Genomic DNA, 21,602 nt, shown 5'->3' with positions numbered 1-21,602 from the left:
TGCCGTCCGCTGATTCAGGCTGGGACACTTGAACCTCGCTGGTTCCAAACTGCAGACGAGCAGGTGTCAGCGGCCGTTACGCCGGTGATGCAGGTAATGGCTCCTCCTCTCAGAGAGCGGGCGGCGGGTTGACTCCAGCTCCAAAGGTCAACAGTTCAGCTGTGACCAGGTGTGGACAGAAACCAGCCCACGTGCGTCGACTGGGACGCAGCAGAACGCGACGGCCGCACAAGCGCGGACGAGCCAAAGGAGGAAGGTCGCCTCCGCCTGTTGGTGCGATGGGTCGCCATGGGAACGGCGCCATTCGTCGTCAATGCAGGGTTTAAATAACATGCAATTTGCGTTTTATTTGTTTTTCATTTCAAAGTAGCTTTTATTTTGAAGGCTCAGCAGACTGAACATTGATGTTAATCACAAAGTCCAGAAGTCTGTGTTATCTTTAGTTTTCTGTGTTTTACTTTGGTACGAAGTTGTTCCACATGCTATGCATGCTACAGTAGGTACTGTATAGTGTTAAGCTAAAATAGTGTTTGTTGTTGCCTGTACTGTTAATTTTCACAGTAGAATTAAATTTCCAATAAACCAGCTGTAAGGAAACTGCTCGTGTCTGCTTGAGTCTGGAGGGAATTCCAGGACTCACTGTTGTTGTAGCTACTGATGCTGGGCCGCGGCTCCATCATCATCCGTTATCAGACAGATAAACCTCAGCAGCACAGAGATGGAGAGGCTCCTGTTTGTTTGCTCTAAACTCACAGCTGACATGTTTTCAGCACTTCCTGCTTCCTGTTGTTGGACTCATGGTGGACTGTGGCCACACCTGCCTCCTGATGCAGGAGCTCATTCACCCATTGTTGGTCAGAGCCTCGTCTCTGTTTCTCCGTCATCTCTTTACGTTGGTCCGTTTGTTCACCAACATGTTTATTCTGCTCAGACTTCAGTTTTCTCTTGAACACGCAGCGATTGTTAGTTCTCTGCTCTTGTTGGAGCTAATTTCCTGCCCTGCAGTGCTCCTCATTTCAGTCTTCAGTCTCATTTCCTTGTTCGTATCAAACTATTGGCTACTGAGCTTTTTCTGATTTTCTCTTCCTTGATTGCAATTTAATGCGAAATTAAATGTTATTACTCCTACCCTTGTGCTCTGTGTAATTGGGTCTGGACCTTAGCAGCTATTAGTTAGTGAGTAAGTCAGTGTGTTATTCAGCTGGGCGGCCGTTACCATGCTATGATCGTTTGAGTGAGAGGTTACTGATTTTCATAACAGCCCATTATTGCTGTATTTATGTGAATTCAAACGGACACGTTTGCTGACCAAGAGCCTATTTGAGTGAGATCTATAAGCTGGAGCAGCAACACAATGATTAATGGCAGGAGCTGGTTCACAGCTGACCAGCAGCATTAACACCACACATCAGACTTCATTGTATTTCAGGTCAAACCACATTTAATTCTTTTCTTCTCATTGTAAATCTGGTTTTAAACCTCATTTATTCTGCACAGTGGAGTCCTCAATTAAACGTCCTGCTGTTTGTGGCTTTTGATTAATGATTTCTTTGTTCTCAAAAGACTTTTTGATAACATGACTGAGTATGAATATGAATGCTCATGTGGTTCTTTCTATTAAACAGCGAAGCAGCAAAGTTCCACTTTCAAGCTTTGGATGAATCAGTCACAAGGCTGTCAGCTGTGTGATTTAGCCAGGACTCCGATTCCTCTTTGAGGTGCGTTCTGACAAATGTTCCAGGCTTCGGTTTGCGAGACTCAGAGGGAGAACGGCAGTCACGCTAATTGACTGGTGCGCATGGAACATGTGATGCAAACTCAAGAAACAGGTAATTAATTTTGGAATAATAATTCATTCAGGGGAAAAATGACTCATTGGCCTCAGTCCCCCAACGACACGCTCATGTGAACTCCACTTTCTGCACGTTGTGCGTTTGTGAGGCAGCAGCAGAAGCCGACGCCGCTGAGCTTCTGAGAATTTTCTCTGCAGGCGCTTTGGGGAAAACACGTTTGGAGGGTGATAGTTAGCCGAGTGACGGAGCTGCTTTCAAGCCGACAGCCCAGAGTAAACACGGTGGAGAGCGATGCCGCGGAGAAGGAGCATTTCCAGCCTGGAACGTCTTCACACGACGCTCGGAACGTCAGGAAAAATAAATATTTAGCCGTCGCACAGACAGTAGATGTAACGTAGGAGTAAACAACCTCTTCACGTACTGATGTATTTAATCAGACGTCGTCTTTCAGAGTAAATGATGCTTTGCTTGTACTTTTACAGTTTTAATTCAAGTCATTCATTCTGAACATGAAAAATATGAACAGATATCGGCTGTCTATTAACCTCCCTCCAACCCCCAGTTAATGCACCCAGGCCCCTAATGCTCTGCCTGCTTTTTCTACCTAAACGCTGCTCGTAGACTCCTGGGAAGAAAGCAGCTTCAATTCAATTAAAGCTAGAAGTTCTGTGACTCCTGATCCAATCAAGGCTTGGCTCCGGTCCACGACTATGACTTGAATTATAATTCCACTAAAGACGATCACGCTGAGACTAACAGACACACAGGAACCTGGCAGCGATGACGAAGCTGGAAATTTCAAGCATCCACATGAATCACAACTCCAGACGCGTCACGCGTCTGCGTTAGTGCAGCGTGATGTCTGGAAGTAATGGAAGGAGAAAAACGAGTGTGTTCTCGCCGCCGCATCAGGCTGATGGAGAAAGCAAAGTGAACGTGTGGAAACAAGACAAATGGTCCATATGTGACTCAAATGTAAGTTGACCCTGAGAAAAGCAAACGTATGCTGAACATCTGCGTCAGCACAGTCCTGACCCGACACTCCCACTGATGCTGCCTGTGTTTGAGCCTTTTTCCTGCTCATGAAATTGACGAACTGTGGCCTTTTGCTCGCTGCGACCTTAAGCTTTCAATTAAGAGCTTGGTAAAGGTGAAACGATTAAGGCTTCCTCCAACTGGAAGTCATTAGGTAAAAGAGCACCTTTCAGTCCGCTCAACGAGAGGAGAAGCAGCGGGGCTGGAAAAGTTTCAAATGACTTTCACAACAGCCATAAATAGAGAAACGCAGCTGCAGTTTGCATCTACAGTATAAGCATTTGCATATTTTGACATTCATAGTAAAACCTGAAACACGACAGAGATTTTATTTGTCTGATTGTGATTATTGCCTCACAAAACAAACACTAATAAAGAGAAGGACACGTTTGCTGATGCACCTATTGTTTCCTTTCTAGCATGAATGAATGACCTCCTCTTTGCTGGTTCGCTGATGATCAGTTGCCGGGTTAACGAAGCCCGTTGTGTTGAGGCTTTGAAATAGCTCTCATCTTTGTCTCACCGACCTTTTGGCTAAAATAAAAGTCGTGTGACAGAGATGATGAGATCATGTGTGAGTGTCAGAAGGTGAGAGTGTCTCCTCTGCTTTAGCAAAAGAGCCTCTGGTTTAAAGTGGATCCATTCTGCAGACGTGCGTATTCATTAGGACTCAGGCCGGAGCAATTAACCGCCCAGAACTTGTTTTCTGCACCTCGGTTCACGATCGATTTCTGTGGATGATATAAAGACTCGAGAAAAGCTCATTTGAACACTTCTAGTTCTGCCCTCGCTGAAATTTGAGGATGAAAAAGTAAATCGCTAATAAGCTTGTATCTGCGGAGGCACAACAGACTCATCAGTAATGGATGAGAAACGTCTTCATCCCTTTCTGTCTGCTGCTGCTGCTGCTGCTGATGATGATGATGATGACGATGATGAAGATGCTGCTGCTTGGCGAGTCAGGCCCCTTTTAATCACCCTCTCTCCGTGGAAAACACCAGTGTGGCTCCGTGTCTTTGTCCCCACTGCAAACAATGGCGTGTGCAGCCAATCAAAGGGCAGGAAGCTCATCAGCACATATAGATCATGAACAGCGACGTGCACCTGGGAGGTCCACGTGGACGGTGATTCACCAGCATTACAGCGAGTCCCTCGACAGCTAATTTAGTGTGTTTAGCACCTCACTGGAACGGACTAATAATGTGTTGGGCTCAGATGTCTGGACGGAGGACAATTACTGAAGAACTGGGGGAAAGGAGACAGTGCAGCCTTTAATTGTGTCATTGAGCGTCATTATTTTTGCATTCAGGTTCCCTGTTCAATGGGAAACACTGTGAAACAGTTACAGTAGATGATCTTTTGGGTTTTGGACGGAGGCGTCTTCACTTCGCTCTAATCGGCTCCCTTGCGTGAACGTGACTAGCGCCTCATCCTCTTGGCTCTGCGTCGACGTGTTTGCGAAGCGGTGACAAGTCATCTAAGGGTTTATAGGGTGGAGCCAGGCACAGTGCTCGCTCGCTCCCCTCAATGCTCTGAACAGGTCCTGCTCCAACAACATGGTGATGTTCCTTTAAATAAAAAGCCTCCGAGTTGCACCGCGGAGGGAAGTCGTCCCTGGAGGCGCGGCGCTGGTTTTATGCACAGCTTCCCTCAAATCCCTTTCGCACTGATGCAATCGTGCTCTTCCTGAACCGTGCGGTTGAGTAATACAGTTACGGTGAGTCACTGATCCCACAGAGGACTCTGGGAGATGTCTGGCTAAAAGCAGGGCCCCAGCGCTGAGCACAAACTGACAAGTGTCTCCCGTCTCAGCTACGACGGCTGTGGGCGAGTGGACGCCTCCTTTGGACCCTCATTGATCATCAGCTGCAGCGCCCGATGCGCCGGTCAGCGTGGATCCAGACCGAAGGATCGATACTGCACCAGTTGTTCCCTTTGATTGCCAGCTTTCACCCTGAGGCTTTCAGTCAGTGATTAATGTTGAGAAAACACATTTTTCCTGTTTATTCTTCCTTTATTCTTCTTCGAAAAAAAAAAGTCTTCCCAACTTCGTCTGTGGTGCCGCAGAAGCCGTAAAAGAGCGTTTGAGACGTAAAGGACACGGAATGACAAGGACAAAAACACTGTACAAGATTCAAATGATTCTCTCCAAAATAGGTTCAGTTATTTGTGTTTGTCTCAAGCTCAGGTCTGGCCTTTTAGGAAGAGGTTAAAATATGAGCCGGTGTTGACAGTGTTTACATAGAACAGACTGCTGATCCGTCTCCTGGTTATGAGCTGCCACCCTGTCCTTTTATACTGCACCAAAGAAAATTATGGAAACAAATAATGCATCTGTCAAGAAAAGTAGAAGATTAGGCTCTAACTCAGAACGAAGTCTTAAAGTATGGTTGCTAGTGCACCTAAGAGGTATAAGAGGTGATTCTGTTGGGATATATGAAACAGATGGGACCAAACGTGCGCTGGGCCAAAGGCTGCTTCAGAATAGAGCCATCCACGGCCGCGGAACCGCAAGAAATCCATCACCTTCCACAGATTTTAATCTAAAATGTGATGATGTCAATCAATACTGTCAAACTGATCCTCAGCACCTCATGAGGTCATCGCAGGCTCTGTGATGGAGGGACTGACAAATCAGAAACCACGAGCCGCTTGGAATAAGACTTTATTCATGTGAAGGACCATTCCACAGACACAGAGGAACATTGGCTGGGCTCCGTGGACAATCAACATTTCTGCTAGATCTAAAGACAAGTATCAAAGTACAGTACGATGGGAATAACACTGAGAAGACCATCAACAAGTTCATACAGGTTTTCATCTGTAAAAAGAAAATAAATACTGTTGGTAGATTTGATCTGCAGATAAACAATAAATCCATGACAGACCGAAGTAGAGAAGGAATCAAACAATAAGGCAACAAATAAAATTATTACTATACTTTATTTCCCTTGAAAATAATCCCCCCGTGATGATAGAATAGAGAATCAACAGAGCTGAGTTTCTATTCTATCACATTCATTTCACAAAAATAGACGCATCTATGGGAACGTAATTGGTTATGTGTGGAAAGAGATGGACAATCATGGCGGTGAGTCGTCGTTTGTGCTGCAGCACAGTGCAAAGTGCAAAATGGAAACCAAGGTATTGGTTCATACGTCATGTGCTCCCTCGCTCCGTCCCCAGAGAGAAGAATGGCTCAGGTGCATCAGACAGCCGTGATCGCCCGCGCTGCCCATCAGCGCCTCTCATTTGTTGCCTCTGAGCTCCTGGATCTCGTCTGGTTTGATGAACAGCCGGCAGCGTTTCCAAAGGCAGATATTTAGGAGCTGCAAATTTCTGTGTCATGTTCTGACGTTTTCTTCCCTTTTGACTTTTTAGACAGTTTTGCCGCGTCAGAAATGTGTTGGTTTTACGTATTTACTGCTCGATGGTTAAACATGAGAACTAATCGTTCCAGATGAAACAGTGAGGACTGAATGCTGGACGCCTGTTTTCCTGTTTTGGGACGTGTCTTTTTTTATAGCCTGCTCTTGTTTTGGTGATTTGTGGTCACAGATTCCTCCAAAGCTTTGGTTGAACGTGTTACAGTAGGTTTATATGTACAACAAACATTATTAGTGACACGTATGACAAACTACACCCAGTCAAAAGCATGTGGGGCTTCGCATATATTAAAGGAACAATACGTAGCAATGACCCAAGTCAAACCACTGGCAGTTTCTTGGCAGCAGCTTTCAGTCTGAGACGGCGACACCTTATGCTACGTGTTCATGTAAACGTCTGCAGTGTTTTGCTCATCAGCCGATAGGATGTTGGTTTGGCTGCTACGGAACCAGCTGCTCCTCGTACACCAGCGACACCAGTGAATCCCAGCGATGGAACCTTTGCGTTCCTGCAGGTAACCAGCTGTGACTGATGACAGTCAGAGCCCAGGGCTTAATTATTCAAGCAGGCGTCTGTCTTCAGGCCCATGTTGGTGCAACCTGTTAATGGGCAAAGACGACACAGGCCAAACAGGAACAGGAGTCTGGTTCAGTCAGCAGCTGTAGACGCCTCCAGGTAACAGTGTGTATTCTTCAGTTTTACGTGTTGTTCCTTTAATGATTCATTGCGACAGCAGCACACGCTGGGCGGGTGCGACACTCATTCTTCTCAACCATCTCACCGTCCGACCTGTCGTATTGCCAGAAAGTCCATTTTCAAAGTGCTATAGAAAAGAAACTTCACTTCATTGGTGCTGAGATCTTTGAAGGTGTCGGATCAGAACGCAGACGTCTATTTTACAGTTATTGCCCTAAAGAAACGCAACAAAAACAAAACAAACAACGGAACAAAGTACATTCCCGCACATCTACGGCCCAGAACCACGCGCGTCGTTCTCGATGCATATTCTTCGAATGAGTGAGCGATTCGCGACCTGCAGCCGCCGGCTGTTCAGCGGCAGAGACGCGGCGCTCGCGGAGGAGGAGTGCGATGCGTTCGCTGCGCCGGCTCCTGGTGATGAGGACGACTCGTACAGATGCTTCACGACGGGGTTAAATCCATGCACTTCATGCATAGATGACGGCCGTGCTCCGAGGCCGCGAGGCCGCGAGGTGGAGACGGGAACAGTACGCTGTGCACCTCCTGCAGCCTGAGAGGGAGTAGAGCCTCCACCCCTTCACCTGCTCCTCTGCTCCTCCGCTGCTCCTCCTCTGCTCCTCCACACCTTCACCTGCTCCTCCTCTGCTCTTCCACACCTTCACCTGCTCCTCCTCTGCTGCTCCACACCTTCACCTGCTCCTCCACTGCTCCTCTGCTCCTCCGCTGCTCCTCCGCTGCTCCTCCTGCTCCTCCACACCTTCACCTGCTCCTCCTCTGCTCTTCCACACCTTCACCTGCTCCTCCTCTGCTGCTCCACACCTTCACCTGCTCCTCCACTGCTCCTCTGCTCCTCCGCTGCTCCTCCGCTGCTCCTCCACACCTTCACCTGCTCCTCCTCTGCTCCTCCACACCTTCACCTGCTCCTCTGCTCCTCCCCTGCTCCTCCGCTGCTCTTCTGCTCCTCCTCTGCTCCTGCACATCTACCTCCTCCAGCTGTCTCCAATGTCTCCACCTGCTGCCTGTAATAAACTGCATGGTACACGGGACGAATACAGAACTGGACGGTCACTACACTTCTCTCTACAGCTGCCACCACAAACCGAACGCACACAGCTGATGGGGACTAAACGTTTGGCTATGAAGTGATATGTGTCGACAGCCGCTGATGAGCAGGTCTCATGGTGTGAAACCTCTGCACGTGAGGTGTCTCTGGGTGAGGCGAGCGGCGGCGCCGGCGTGGGCCGTCTGCCAGCGCCGCCAGTGTCTGTGGGGTCGTGTTTTCAGCTTCGCATCCGTAAGGCAGCCTTTAGGTGGAGGTCAAGGCCGAAACGCGCCGCCGCTCCTACTTCATGCCGCTCCGCAGCACCTGATTGGCTGCGATGAGCATGACGCTGATGATGAAGGCGATGGCGAAGGCGCAGATCAGGCTTTTGCGCACGCACGTTTGCTTGACCTGCTGCGTCGGGCTGGAACCTGGAGAGAGAGAGAGAGAGAGAGAGAGAGAGAGAGAGAGAGAGAGAGAGGAAGAGAGAGAAAGAGAGAGAGAGAGAGAGAGAGAGAGAGAGGAAGAGAGAGAAAGAGAGAGAGAGGAGAAGAGATGGATGGAGACTCTCTAGAGAAAAGAGATATCGTCATCTAGAGAGAGAGGAGAGAGAGAAAGAGAGAGAGAGAGAGAGAGAGAGAGAGAGAGGGGAGGCCGTCCATGTAATGAGAAATCTGACAGCAAAGAGCTCATTAATAAACCGTACAACTGCATGAACGCTGGTAAAAGAGACGAGCGCGGCCGAGAAAGTTTGTTTTGGCAGCTGTGTGCTGCATAACGGCGTCTTTGTTGAAACGGTGACTGCAGTTTTGGAATAAGAAGCGAATGGATTGGAGCCAAAGTAGTTTATCAAGAGTTTGTGCCATAGCTCCTGCAACACTCGGCCCTGAGGTCCCCGCGTGCCGTCTCCAGCTGATTCCAGAGACTCGTTAATGAAGAGGTGTAATGTGCGATAAAGTTTATCACTTCCCTCATCGGCCTCCGTTATGAGGGATTTCTGATGGCGACTTTTAAATGAGCCACGGAGGACGAGGAGCGAGTGGGCGGACGGCGCTTCAGCAACAGTGGAGTAATTGTTAGGGTTGAGGAGGAAGCGGGAGGAGAGGGACCCGCGGTTTCATCCTCCACCGTTGCTCAAATTACAAAGCAGGTGCTTATGAGGCCACAGCTTTTCATAGGCGCTTAATGAGAGGCTGAAGAACATTATGATCTGCTCCTGCGTGGATGCAACCAGACAACGTGCGCTGGTTTGGACTGCGATTACACGTCTTCTACTGATACAGTCTAATCAATGCGTTTAACAGCACAGCAGTGTAAACAGGAAGGTTCTCCTTACTGTCTATGTCCACCTGGCAGTCCTCAGGGTTCTCTATGTGGTTCTCCTCAGTCATGATGATGTTCTCGATGTCCTTCATGGACAGGTGGTCGCAGAAGGTGTCGTAGAGGAGCCTCTTCAGCTCCTCCACCGTCAGCTTCTGCATGTCACACTGGAGAGAGCATGGACAACCAGAGTCAGTGGAAAGGCTCCAGTCCAGAACGCTCATTCAGTCTCACTGGCTTTGTAAACACACACACTGACCCGGTCCCCCCTCTGCAGCACACGCCTGCTACCGCTCCGTTATATAACGTTAAGCCGTGATGTGGTCCCTCCTGATCCCCAGCATGTCTTTGCCTGTGATTCCTTCCCTACTGAGGATTCCCAGGACCCGCCTCTGCTTCACGCTCGCTCTGCAGCTTCGCTTTCTGACAGCGCTTTCATCGCGTAACTACAACAAAGGCCGCTCTGGCACCAGCTCACTCCCACGAGTTCCATCCTGCCGTCAGGACGGAGCGCTCGATTATCTAATGAGGCGTCTGTAAATAAATTATTAACTATTTTACATTAAAATTGACTTTAATGTTGCGTGGCTGCTCTCAGCATGAGCTCAAAGCCTCAATGAACGCGGCTCCTCCAACGTCTGCAGGAGCAGCAGCGTCCTGTTAACACCTGGTTCACAGCCGTCTGTCACCTCTAACAGAGGACGAGTCAGAGCAATGAGCACCTTCCAAAACACGGAGTCGAAGTCGGTGCCGTTGAACTTGTCCGGCATCCCGGCCGCCGTCAGCTTCGGGCCCAGCAGAGTGACGAACTCCTCAAAGTCCACCTGGCCGTCGCCTGCAGGGAACAGGACAGGTTGGTTACAGTCAGACAGACAGAGCGAGGCCTCAGAGCGAGGCCTCAGAGCGAGGCCTCAGAGCGAGGCCTCAGAGCGAGGCCTCAGAGCGAGGCCTCAGAGCTCACCGTCCATGTCCAGCCTCTGGATGATGACCTCCAGCTCCACCTCGTTGGGCATGTAGCCCAGGGAGCGCATGGCCATGCCCAGCTCCTGCTTGGAGATGAAGCCGTTCCCGTCGCGGTCGAACACCTTGAAGGCCTCGCGGATCTCTGCAGAGACACACGCACGAGTCTCACGCCAGAGCCGGATGCGAAGTGACACATTTGTTATGCTGCATCAGAGCGTGAGTCACAGCGCTACGGCGTTGGCAGCTAAACACATACAAAAGAGCCAAATTTAAATAAATAGCATTGAACAAGGAGTTAAGAACGGAACAAACTGTCAGCGTGTTCAATGGCAGGAATCCCGAACTTCCTCGTATTTCACTTGTTATGATGAATTATTCCCCCAGCTGCCAGAATCTGAGAGGCTGCGACGCCAAAAATAACTGGATACGAGAGGAGTCTGGCGTTACGTGACTGAAGGAATCATGAGGTCCGGCAGCACCGGGCTCAGGCCCCCGACCCGCTGGAACGACGGGACCTTTCCCTGTGTTTGCTCTTCACCAGCGACTCAACGGCTTAAAACATGTCACATCCTCAGACAAAAGCTCGATTAGCGAACGACAACGCGCAGCAGGACGTGAATGTTAAGATGGAGATCATGGAACGTCTTTAATCGCAAATGCATTGTTTTGATTTAAGCCGGTTGCAAAGGTTTAGTCAAATGCAGCTTCCACGCATCAGAGGCCGGATCAGAGACGGAGACGGAGAACCAATACAATGACAGAGGACGGGAACTCGGCACAACCTGCGTCGCCTGACAAAATACAACATCTATAATGAGTTTCCGTCTCAGTTTCCAGTCAATTAGCCGTCGCTAAGTCGCCAAAGTCCAAGACTCAACAAACTTTATCAATCTGACACCAAACCCAGTCCTAAATGGAAAATTGCTGTTCCTGTGATTTCCCACAGTGTCACTGCGGCGACAAATGGCCGAGCCTCGGGCCAAATTCCACAGCGTGACAGTCTGTGACGGATTCTGCAGCTGGAAAACAGGGCATAAAGTATTGGTGACGGCAGGAAACTGTACATCGTGGTGCGTTTAGGGAAATAGTTCTTAGTGATCAAGACCAGGGTCTGAACGGGTCTGAGCCTCAGGGCGGCGGCGCTGACTCGTGCATTTCCATGGATCACAGACGTGAGCGGCTTCGGAGGAAGCGTCTGGAGCTCCTCCCGTCTGAAGGGGAGCGTCCGTCAGCGTCCATCTGCTTCCAGCAGAGCCGCCGCCCACGGGCAAACTGGGCCGCAGCTTCAGCGAATGGACAGCGAAGGAAACGCGGCCGCTTCACGATGAGACGAGCGCTGGCGTCTGGATTCTGACATAAATACTGAAAACAACTGAAACGCTGCATCTGGAGAAAACCCTTTAATTAACACTGGATTAAACTGATTCTGATGCAAGGTTCATGTCAATAAAACATAGACTATAAGTCACTACTACAGTAAGTACTTGAATCCTATTATTATTATTAAGCTTTAGATGACAATGAAGAGCAGATTGTGATTCTGTGTCTGACAGTAATTGATTTATTTGTGTATCTCTGTCTTTCATTGTTTGTTTGTGACCTATTAGGCTCAGACGACTCGCACCCTCTTGATCCCTGTGTGTCCACATGCTCCTCCATCTGCCTCGGCCAAGAGGCCTTCATGTTATTTTGAGTGCGTCTCCTCTAAATGAGTGAGAACGTGGAATAAGGAGCCGTCACAGCCCGTGGTTTCACGCAGCTGATTAATAAATTATTTATATAATCAACGCCAGTCGAACTGACCCTCGGCCAATCACTTCATTGACTAATTGATTCAGTGATTTCTGTCTTTATTCTGTCTGGCTGCAAAGCGCCAGTAAACGCATCGTGCTGTTGCCGGGCAGAACTTTGCAGAACTTGAGCTGAGCTGAGAAAACAGCACCGCTGTCACACCTGGAGCGGAGGCTGAGACCCGTCTCTTTCTACCACGTCAACACGTTCCACTTCCTGTCCTCAAACAGTCGCCTGCCTCTCAAAACGTGCATCAGTTGCTCTGGTAAACATGGAATCACGTGTACATTTCCCGGCCTCCGACAGGGACGCGTGCGTCCTGGCGCTGGAAGCGTGCGGCGGTGGCTTTGATGTGAGAGGTGCTCGTCGGCCCCGGAGCATGCGACGCCACGTGGCCCCCTGTGGTGCGATCTGACAGAGGATGAAAGGCCCCAGTTAAGGTTGGGAAACATCTGAAGACGAACTCCCACAGGGGAAACGGTTCAGCGCTCCACACACACACACGCACACACAAACACACACACACACACACACACACACACACACACACACACACACCCCACACACACACACACACACACACACACACACACACACACACACACACACACACACACACACACACACACACACACACACGCCCGCCGCTCACACACACACACGCACACACGCACACACACACACACACACACACACACGCCCCCGCTCACACACACACACACACGCACCACCACACACACACACACACACACACACACACACACACACACACACACACACACACACACACACACACACATTCAGGAGCAGGTGATTCAGCGGCGGATCTGAGATGTGACACACGGACACGCGAGACCCCGAGCAACACACTGATAAACGCGGACGTAACCGGCGAAAGGAAGCGGCGTCTTCATCACACAACAAACATTTACTTGGATTTTTGACGCACGCCTGGAGCAGAGCTTTCCTACTTTCCAGCCTAAATTTAGCGCCAGTGAAACTTTAGCTAATCACGCACTCAGAGCGGCCGGCGGCGCCGGGGCCGTGGTGATCCGAAGGCCCGGTGTTTTTACGGGAGCCAGATTCCTCGTTCTCTGCTCAGAGCCGCTTTGGATCCGTAATTGCAGAACACCCACTCTTTATGTAAGACCTTATCAGCGCGAGAAAAACAGCGCTTCGCTGTGAGCCCACGAACCTTGGCCAACTATTTTTAAACACCCATGGCAACCTTAATCCATCTTTACGGGATATGGGCCGACTCGGAACCCAGAAGACTCCAGTATCACCGTGACATGCGACTAACAAGGCTGTGGGGGATTCGAGAGCCTACATCATCTGTGTATTAATGAAAACCAGCTCCTCTCTCCATTATCATGTTTGAAGCCGTTTAATCTCAGAGAATCGCTGACGCGCAGACGTTCCCAAAGCCTCTCCTTCAACCTCCTCTGACCTTGTGTGATTGAAGTCAAGAGGCCATGAAATTTTAAGGGGCCTTTGTTGTTTCTTTCGTGGCCAGGAAGCAGAATTGATCTTTTTTCTTCCTCGCGTGTGCTTTCATCATCACAGCCGAAGCCAAGCTGAGCTCCTTCAAGGTGGAACGTGCGCGCGGCGCCTCAGAGAAGGTCAGATGTGAGCGATGGGAGGCGCCGCTGCGCGTTCTGCCTCATGCGTCCCAGCGTGGAAACGCAGACTCCTCCTGTCCAGGGCTTCAGCAGGAAAAAACAGCTCATCTTCCAGGAATCATCGCAGCTCATTCAAAGCTACAGTCAAAATTTGGTGAAACTTAGTTTCCAAAGAACTCCGATAGATGACGTGCGTCACCTCCTCTGGAACCACAACCCACAAACAACGCAGTGACAGGACGTGGTTCAGGTTAAAGGCCTCACTTTGTCACTTATGGCTCACATCCTGGCGTCAGCGTCTTCTTCTTCTGCTTTTCCAGCCCCACGTCAAACAGACAGCGAGCGCGTGCTAATGAGGTGTTTCGGAGGCGGCTCCATTATCCAGACGAGCCTGAACCCCCACCGCTTGTGGCGCGAGGTCACGTCGCCCTCGGACAAAAGCCTCATTTCGTTTTCTGTGTCAAGGAGCGCTTTCCCTCACGGCCCGTCTCATCCGCGCAGGTTCCGTTTGGAACCCGTTTGAGCCCGTTTGCCTCTGGGTCTGACAGCTCTGCATCACCGGCAGCGCTTTTTTTTCTGGCTGAGGTTCTACGGGCCGCTCCGCTGCAGCTCTGCAGTTCTGACCCACTCTGGGAGCAGCAGCGGCTTCACAGCACGTCTGCTTCTTCATTAACAAACGCACCTGCGCTATAAACAGTGTTCGCACGACTCGTGACAACGTTGAAGGCAGACGATGGAGACGTGCGGCGGCGCTGGCGCCGCAGGAGGACGGATCCGTCACCCGTTCCCCCTCTCTTCATTCTGTTTGAGCATTGTTTGAGTGAGACGAACGACTCCGGTGGAAACTGTTTATTTTCTGTAGAGCTCTCATCTATGCGGGAAACAAACGGCTGTTTAGTGAATCCAATTTAAGGCTAAAACAATGAGCTGTTCTGCAGCAGAACAGTAATTGGACTAATCCTGGCTTCCTGGGAAAGAGCTCAGTCAATAGAGGAGAGGCGCCGGCACAAACAGGCGCTGGCTTTGGTGAACACATCTGGATCATTTCACTTCCTGACCGGTCCCTCGCTTCTGAGCATCAGCTTTACTCGGTACCGACCCGGCCCGCGTCACCCGCGTCCGCCGTCTTTTTATATCCTCATTTGTATTCATGTAAGTGGTGGAAGTCGACCCTGCACCTCGGGCGACGCGTGACTCAGTGTTTTCTGCCGCAGCTACAGGAGCAGACGAGCGCCAGCGCTGCTCTGCCTCGCAGGCAGTTTATGCCATTAGGAACACAGTGGAGTCGCCCAGCGCTGTTGTTTTCTTCAGCAGCTGTCAGTCAAAGCGCGAAGCTCCACGAGGGAATAACTCCAAAGGAGCCAAGACACTATGTTAGACTTTACTACCCAAAGCAGGTCTAAATACAGCGATGGGGGAACATTCCTAAGCTGCTAATTATGTCTGAAGGAGATGCAGAAAATATAAATAAGTCAAAAACTCCCCAGTTTGTCTTCACCTCAACCGAACAGCTCTGGATTTTTACTTCTTCACCTTTTATTATTTTCATTGAACCTAACGTTTCGGTCCCACCTCACACAATGACACCGTGTCATTTAATTATAAGAAAGAGTTTCAGACATTTGCTACAAAGGGAAAAAATCAGCACATTGTTCATGTTCGTTCGTACAGCACAGTGGGAGCATTGATCCCACCTGCAGAACTCACATCCACCTCCTCAAAGATGATCAAAGCAACGGAGGTGCGGCTTCAGTTCATCCATCTGGACCAGGTCCAGGCCCACACGGGTCCGTCCTGAGCCGCCGTGATGACGTCTATCAGCAGCGGCCGCGAGGTTTGGCCTCCAGCTCTCTCACCGTGGCCTCAGATTCGCCACAGGGCAGTTTAAGGCAATGGAGGTGGAACAAATCACACGACGTGTCCACAGAAAAGCAGAGAGCTGCTCCATTAAACACGTTGTCACTGGCGTCTGTGTGGCGACGTCCTGTGACGACTGCACTTGGTAAAGTCAGCGTGAGGCTGGACACGCGCCCATTGCTTTGCTCATTAACCAAGTCATTGGATAATTGGACGTTTGACCCGTTTTGACACTAAACGTATTCCTGAAGGGAAGCGTGAATGGCACGAACACTGACCCAGTAATTATGGAGCGCCAGCTTCCACCTCAGTGGCACAAAGGAGCAGCTGAGTCATGGTGTGGTGACGGAGGCCATTACTCTCCTGTTTCCTGCGGCGCTCGCGTTAGCAAGCTGCACGTTAGCAAGCTGCACGTTAGCAAGCTGCACGTTAGCAAGCTGCACGTTAGCAAGCTGCACGTTAGCAAGCTGCACGTTAGCGCTGGAAACGGACTCGTTACAGCGCTGTAAACTTTCTGCTGCAGACGAGTGACCTTCACCAGCGTTTGCTCAGGTTCTATCATAATTTCTTAAGATGAGGACCCTAAAATGTGAAAGGCCTTCAGATGATTCATCTGTGGTTTGGCAATATTGAAATAAAACTGAATTTAATCTAGGTTCCATGGTTCGCGTCGCCTTCCATTCAGAATAAGTTTTTATATTTTTCTGTGCTTTGTCCTTGTTCTAGATTTGACGTCCATCAAATAAACTCCTTTGTAAATGAAGTTAATTCCATTCTCTGCCTCGTTTAAAATGACCTGTTTTCACTGTTAAATGCATCCACCAAGGTTTGGGGACAGATCTCTGGAGCATCGGCCACAAACTGGAGGAATGCAGCTGACTGTGGACCAGTGGAGATTCAAAGCATTCAGTGTGAGCAGATTAAAGACAAGGAGCTGCAGCGATCACAACCTTGTCGGACGGTGCGAACATTGTGCTGGTGTCTCGTGTCTATGGGAAACTACTGCGCGTGTTTACTGGAGTCTTTCTCTGGGAGCCGTTACAGGAGCTGAGCTCAGCTCTGGGACCGTTCTGGAGCTGCTTCCAAACGGCTGTTGTTAGGCAGCGTGGAAATCGACTACCCACCTAATTCCACCTGCAGTGATGTTAAGCTGTGTGTGTGTGTGTGTGTGTGTGTGTGTGTGTGTGTGTGTGTGTGTGTGTGTGTGTGTGTGTGTGTGTGTGTGTGTGTGTGTGTGTGTAATTTAGTGGAGGAGGTCTACATTATATTGAGCTCCTGTAATATGACCAACAGCTTTTTTTCACACCTCTTGTGTAGGCGGGGAAATGGAGAATATGACGTCCAGTTCAATTTATGCTCATTGTACACAGAGGTACTTGCTACCACACACACACACACGCACGCACACACGCACACACACGCACACGCACGCACACACACACACACACACACACGCACGCACACACACACACGCACACACACACACACACACACACACACACACACACACACACACACACGCACACACACACACCACCACACCACACGCCACACACCACACACACACACACACACCCACGCAACACCACACACTCACCACACACTCGCCACAACACGCCACACCACACCACGCACACACACTCACACACCAACCACACCACACCACACACACACACACACACACACGATTATCCTGGATGAGAATAAAATGTGTTTTGTTCTGATTACAGCTCGGACCTGGTGCGGTGCCGCTGGTCGTTTCCCGGGGGTCCAGCCAGTAATTGAAAACGTTTCTATGCGTGTCATCAGGACTCGAGCCACATGTCCCGAAAAAAGTCTCGCACGCACACGATTTCCCCCCGTCTCCCTGAAGGCCGAGCTGATGTATGTGACACTTGCAGCCAATTCTCGTCCATCTCCCAGGAGATGAGAGCCGACACGGCGGACGGAGGCTGTCACTCGAGCGGCGGTGGCTCATCGACAAGCGGCGTATGAGGCGTCGCCGCTGTCACAGGCCGATCCAGACCGTTGGCTGCATATTAAAGTTTGGAGCTCGCTGACCTTTACAGGTGCAGAGTGTCTGCAGTGGAACTGGCCTCACGCTGTTTCACTGGGATCCGCAGGAACCGGGAGATGGAAATCATAGCAAGCGTTCTAATTGTGACGCTTCCTTCTGCTGCATAAAGAGCGTGTGCATCTGATGAAGAGAACAAATTGAATTAACGATCATTCAGGCTTCGTGTTCACTAAGTACGACACAGAATGTGCAGAATGCGGATCATCTTTCTTAATCATTATTGCAGCGACGTGTGTACGTGAAATCCTACAAGTTCTGATTCCTTCTGTGAAACTCAAATAACCAGAGTCCTAGATTTTCATTTTGTAGTTGTTTGTACAATATGACATATGGCTTTGTGCCGTTAAAGCGGCCCTGCTTCCTCTGCCCCTGAAGGCATCGCCTAACTGGAATGTACAATAAGGGTGTTCATGCACCACAGTAGTCGTGCTTCCAACACAAACGTGCTCTGCAGCTGCACATCTGGAGCGCTGGCGTCCATCTTTGTGCAGCTGAACGCTGAACCCAAGAGCAGGATTGTCTTCAACAGCTAAGAATGGATCTTTGAATGCACGAATCAGCTACGTTTGTTTCGGGCCCCTTTTGTGCAGGAAAAGCCTGTGAAGGTCGCGGCCAAGTTCCTCTCTCCACAAAAGCACTCGCTCTCCTGAGTAACAACCGCTGCCTCTTTCTCGAGCTGCGAGACATTCCTCACACGACAGCTGAAGAGGCTCCGTCACTGCAGTTAACTGCATTATCTGAGGCTCGCACGCGCCGCTCCCCCCACAAAGCGCCCGCTGCTGCTCCGCTCCAACTTCCACTCCCGTCTGAGCTGTAAATCCCACACGGCTGTTTGTGTCTTTGCGACAGAGCAACTGCGACGAGAGCATCCGAGTGGATGCGAGTAATTAAAACCCAAATGAAGTGTTGTCTGTTCATTGCACCAAGAGCTGAATGTAATTAAAGTGGGAGCATGGAAACAAAACAAAAACATCATACGCTCCACTACTACACGTTTGTTAGAGGAGAAGAATCAGACTCGCTGGAAATGAGGTGTTGCAGCGACGACGCCGTGGATGACGCAACGCTGATATCATGCAGATCACATGTCGATGATGATGATGACATGTTGACACTTCTTTTAACCCAGAGGCCTCAGATGAAGCCGCCTGAAATGTGGTGTTCTGCACCGCTTGTTGTGTTTGCTCTGATTGTGATGCTTTTCTAAACGAGCTGTTGCTCTGAGGCAGTTAACTGAACACATTTTCAGATTCAATCCAATTTTGTCTCGGCAGCGTCGGCCTCGGCGCTCCCCCGGCTCGTCGTGGGCATCTGTATGTGTGACACGCGACGGTTTGCGCTGTGTGATGCGTGCTTCCGTTAAGTTCTGCTCAGGAACCAGCTCGTCCGTAATTCTTGCCACTTTGAAAGTGGCCTATTTTGATCCGACTCACAAAGCAGTAAATCGTGTCTTTTTCTGTTTCACATCATGTAGGTAAGTGTTGAAGCTGCGGTGAATCAATCATCCAGCGGGAGAAAGGCAGCCGCTGCCAGAGCACAAGAACCGTGTGTCATAAAGCTTTGAGACATAAACAATGTCCCCGCGGCTGCTGCATGATAATATCCAAACACATCACAAGTGCTCTGGATATTAATAATTTCAGGATACTGACAAAACAAACACAGAAGAGTAGTCATATTTCAGCATAATTGTTGGGGGCTGCTGCAGTGCAGAGTGAGAGTCTTCACTCGTATAAGTGTTTTTTTCTTTGATTTAATCTAATAATAAACTATTTAGCAGCTCGGTTTCCAAGATTTCACAGTCCTCAGAAACGATGAAACAAACAAGCCTGGGCCTTCAGGCCATCAGAGAGTCTGCGTGGTGAGACTTTACGTTCAGGTTTCCATCAAATCGCCGCCTATGAGCCTCTGCTGTAGTTGAAGCCTTGTTGAAACACTTTGTGTCAGAAAAGCTGTTGACGTGATCTGTCTTTTTTAAACAAATTAGCTCTGAATGAGGCGCAGATCTATATTTGGAAGTAGTGAATGTTCAGAGTAGCAGATCAGAATTCGTCAAAGTGGCGCAATGTTTTTATACTTCGAGGTCAGAAAAAGGGGGATTCGCAAACAAATGGCTTCAGCTACAAATCTATTATTTCACGTCTGTCGCGTTAAAGCCCTGAGCGCTGTCCAAGGTGCTGAACGCGCGTCCGTTTGAACGAGCTCCATCTCAGGAGCAGATCACAGTCGCAGAAACTGGCACGCACATGAAATCAACACCTGCCGCGGTGCCCACGAGCCGTGAACACCCCGGGTCCACTCTAACCGGTACAAATCTCACCTTCAACTTCGTCTTCGGGCAGGTTTACCGGGGCGCTGTACGAGAGGATGTCGGGGATGGTGCAAATCCCCCGGTACATCAAGGTGGAGGTGACTGGATGCATCGGCATGGCTGCGACCTTTGGCTGCCACCTGCGCCCTCGTCATACAGAAATGTCTACAGAGAGGATCCCAACTTCCCCCCACGGCCACCGAGGGAACGGAGTGTCGAGTCCATGTGGGGGAGAGGGGTGAGGTGGGGAACGGTGGATCCTGCAGCGTGTCCGCCTTAATCTTGCTTTGGTGAATGAACGAAGAGCGGTGAATATGTAAAGGACGTCTTACCTCATTGGAGCTTGACTGTTTGCTCCTGAATCAAAAAATACACCAAGTCTTTAGATAGAAAACTACCTCAGACCGAGAAAATGCGCACATATCAGCCACCCGTCGATCCAGACAAGCTCCACATCTGAGACACATCTACTTAGTGCGGCTCACGTGTCTTAACTGCGAGGCGATGGGCAAATACAACACATGCAGGTTCTCGATCCACTGATTCGGGTCTCAGTCCCGCGTTTTCTCCGCCGCGAACGGATTCATGCATCCACTTGTTGGATGCGTGCGCTCGCTTGACGCACTCGGTCCTCAGGATCCCTCCAGCTTCACATAATCCAGGAAAACGGCACGTTGCGCTCAAAGAGGGGCTACAAATCTAAACGTGTCCGTCGGAACCGAGAAAAGATGATACAATGATTGCTCGCTCGCTCTTAATTGATCTCGAGCACGGGGGCGCGTTGCGATCCAGTTGCTCCCTCATCCACAGTAATGGACGTGTGGCGCGTTTTGTGAAAGGAAGCGGTCTGTGCACCCGACGGTCGCTGTCTCTCTCTTCTCACGCTCGTCACTGTTCCGTGCGTACGTCTGCACATACAGACGGACTAGGTTTGGGTGTAGGCAATCCCTGGTATAGCGCACAAACACTCCCCCTCCCCCTCCCCCCGCCTCTCTTTGTGTTTGATTATTCCGGTTACACACCGGCATTAGAACCACAGAGTGTGGTTGCTGAACGTAGGGTGGAGGCTCGGCTTCACCCGCAACGACAGAAGCTCTAAGTAAAATAATGGCTGCAGAGCCAGAGTTAATGTGTAAAGTTTGTCAGGTGATTTAATTGCTAAGAATTGGGATCATTCTCCAGAACATACTGCAGTGGAAGTAAGAGAGAGAGAGAGAGAGAGGGAGGCAAACATTTATTCTAATAATCTTCATTTTACATTTGCTTTGAAACTTCAATTGTTACTTTTCCATTGAAGGGCTTGGTTCAGCAGTTCTGAGCAGACACAATAAGACAATGCAGAATGAGGCCATTGAATTCAACAAATGTTCTCTCTTTTGTTTCGATTCATATGAACTTTACAAACACCAAAGGTGTTATTTTCTTTTGGGGGGGGGGTTGTTGTTTACTGTACATTAAGTTACATCATCCGATACAGGATCCTCAGAGAACCTCTCATGATGAATCATTTCAGGTTGATATAGTGATGCTTCCTACATTTCAACACAGATCCATAGATTTGACTTGTGGAACAATAAAGACATAATAATTGTGCAAAACTATGTCTGCTTTTGTATTTGTTGTTTAACTGAAAACGGCCCTAAATCATTAAACACGTCCATCAATTAAATTGTCTCCAAATTGAAACATCTTGTGACTCTGCATG

At 49.6% G+C, this 21,602-nt stretch overlaps 2 protein-coding genes across 11 annotated transcripts in view; both read right to left on the bottom strand.

Annotated features, from left to right (window-relative positions):
• Positions 1–884, bottom strand: part of prodhb (proline dehydrogenase (oxidase) 1b) — a 6,541-nt gene extending 5,657 nt beyond the window's left edge. Inside the window, exon 1 of the mRNA XM_029163781.2 lies at positions 754–884. Coding sequence (XP_029019614.1) covers positions 754–884 — 131 coding nt within the window. The remainder of the gene's footprint in view (positions 1–753) is intronic.
• Positions 885–5,476: 4,592 nt separating this feature from the next.
• Positions 5,477–20,840, bottom strand: LOC114862722 (calcium-binding protein 7). 10 transcript variants are annotated; one of them, XM_055511843.1, is made up of 7 exons: positions 19,907–20,840; positions 10,238–10,381; positions 9,999–10,111; positions 9,293–9,443; positions 7,678–8,387; positions 7,577–7,637; positions 5,477–7,545 (listed from the first exon to the last, which is right to left on the bottom strand). In XM_055511843.1, the coding sequence occupies exons 1-5, from the start codon at positions 20,013–20,015 to the stop codon at positions 8,257–8,259; spliced, it is 648 nt and encodes a 215-aa protein (XP_055367818.1). In that variant the 5' UTR covers positions 20,016–20,840; the 3' UTR covers positions 5,477–7,545; positions 7,577–7,637; positions 7,678–8,256. The 10 variants fall into 10 exon arrangements, with proteins under 10 accessions (XP_055367818.1, XP_055367819.1, XP_055367814.1 ...); XM_055511844.1 differs by having other exon boundaries at positions 7,577–7,660; positions 7,701–8,387; XM_055511839.1 differs by having other exon boundaries at positions 5,477–7,637; positions 7,678–7,769; positions 7,801–8,387.
• Positions 20,841–21,602: the final 762 nt, after the last annotated feature.

The sequence above is a fragment of the Betta splendens genome, chromosome 9 (genome assembly GCF_900634795.4).
Source record: "Betta splendens chromosome 9, fBetSpl5.4, whole genome shotgun sequence".
In the NCBI taxonomy this organism is placed as follows: Eukaryota; Metazoa; Chordata; class Actinopteri; order Anabantiformes; family Osphronemidae; genus Betta; species Betta splendens.
Note: the sequence above shows the minus strand (reverse complement) of the source record. Positions and strands in the feature narration are given on the sequence as shown.

Excerpts from the sequence above, each read along its gene's own strand:
- LOC114862722 (XM_055511837.1), bottom strand. The coding sequence starts at position 20,015 with ATGCCGATGCATCCAGTCACCTCCACCTTGATGTACCGGGGGATTTGC. Across the intron at positions 10,382-19,906 it reads GCCCGAAGACGAAGTTGAAG|AGATCCGCGAGGCCTTCAAG; the intron begins GTGAGATTTGTA and ends GTGTCTCTGCAG. Across the intron at positions 9,444-9,998 it reads TCGACTCCGTGTTTTGGAAG|TGTGACATGCAGAAGCTGAC; the intron begins GTGCTCATTGCT and ends TGCTCTCTCCAG.